This window comes from Myotis davidii, unplaced genomic scaffold (assembly GCF_000327345.1).
Source record: "Myotis davidii unplaced genomic scaffold, ASM32734v1 scaffold1530, whole genome shotgun sequence".
Lineage (NCBI taxonomy): Eukaryota > Metazoa > Chordata > Mammalia > Chiroptera > Vespertilionidae > Myotis > Myotis davidii.
In genome coordinates, this window is record NW_006281749.1 from 16834 (window position 1) to 18006 (window position 1173).

The following is a 1173-nucleotide window of genomic DNA, read 5'->3' on the forward strand; positions in this document are numbered from 1 at the left end:
TTCTTCCTCTTTTGTTCTGAGGTGACTTTCGAATAAACAATCTTATTCTTGTGAAAAGTTCCCCCAAATGGCACTGCAATTGTCTCAAGTGAAATTGTGTCACTCTGAAGGATAAGGGTACAAATGAGAGGAATCGTGAGGGGAGCAGGTTTTGGCCCAGTTTTAGTTAGGATGGTGCTGCACAACCTTGTATCTGCAGAACTTGGCCAAAGACCAGTTGTCATTGATCAGGAACCAGAGAAAATGTCCTAATTCTGGGCAGAAGGAATTAAGCAAACAAAGCAGTTCTCAGGGACACATTAAGCTGGATGGCTACATCACACTTCTCACCACACTTTCTTGTCAACCATGGGTTTTTCTATCTTATTTCTTTTTCAGGGTCGGGTGTCTCACAACATTAGCTGGGATTCTAAGACCTTTGCTCGGCTGCTCCAGCCACCCGGACATCCTTCCAGCCCCTTACAGACACCGAGCCTGTTCCTGCCTTCGGGCCTTTGCATTGCCCTTTTCCCTGCCTGGAACTCTCTGCCCTCACACCGCTCCCCGGCCATTCTCAGCGTTGGCTCAGGATCACCTCCTCGGAGAGGCCCTCCGTGATGACCTTACCTACCCACACCCCGCATGCCCTAGCACTAGCTACCTCCCCGGGGAGGCCATCTCCTTAGCCTTGTTTAAACAATTAACAGGCCGAAAAGGGGAGTCACTTGTGCTGAGCCCCACTTCAGCAAACCAAGACTTAACACCCAACCTAACTGCAACCTCAACATCTCCCAGGAATGCAATCTCTAACCAGGCAACATGGATGAGCTGGTCAGCACCAGCAAGATAATAACACCGCCCCCCCCCCCCCGCCAAACACACACCACACACCCCTCTTAGGAGGCCCACCTTTCCTGAAGCAATATATTCTTTGCCAATAATGTCCCATTTTTTGCCCCCTTTCTGCCTTTAAAAACCTTTTCTTTCCTGTAGCTTAGGGAGCTCCTTTCTATTTGCTGGATGGGATGCCATCTGACTCACGAGTGGTGGAATAAAGCCAGTTTGATCTTTAAATGGACTCAGCTGGACTTTCGTCTTTTCACAGCATGGAGCTCCCCTTGGTGCCTGTTCGCAGCTCTGCTCTGTCCAGTGCGAGGGGCTGGCGGGACACCTTGCCCAGACCCTGCCCTCCCC

At 50.6% G+C, this 1173-nt stretch overlaps 1 protein-coding gene across 1 annotated transcript in view; it reads left to right on the plus strand.

Moving 5' to 3' along the window:
• Positions 1-798: 798 nt before the first annotated feature.
• The window catches only part of KCTD13 (potassium channel tetramerization domain containing 13), a 14878-nt gene continuing 14503 nt past the window's right edge, over positions 799-1173 (plus strand). Inside the window, exon 1 of the mRNA XM_006752587.2 lies at positions 799-810. Coding sequence (XP_006752650.2) covers positions 799-810 — 12 coding nt within the window. The remainder of the gene's footprint in view (positions 811-1173) is intronic.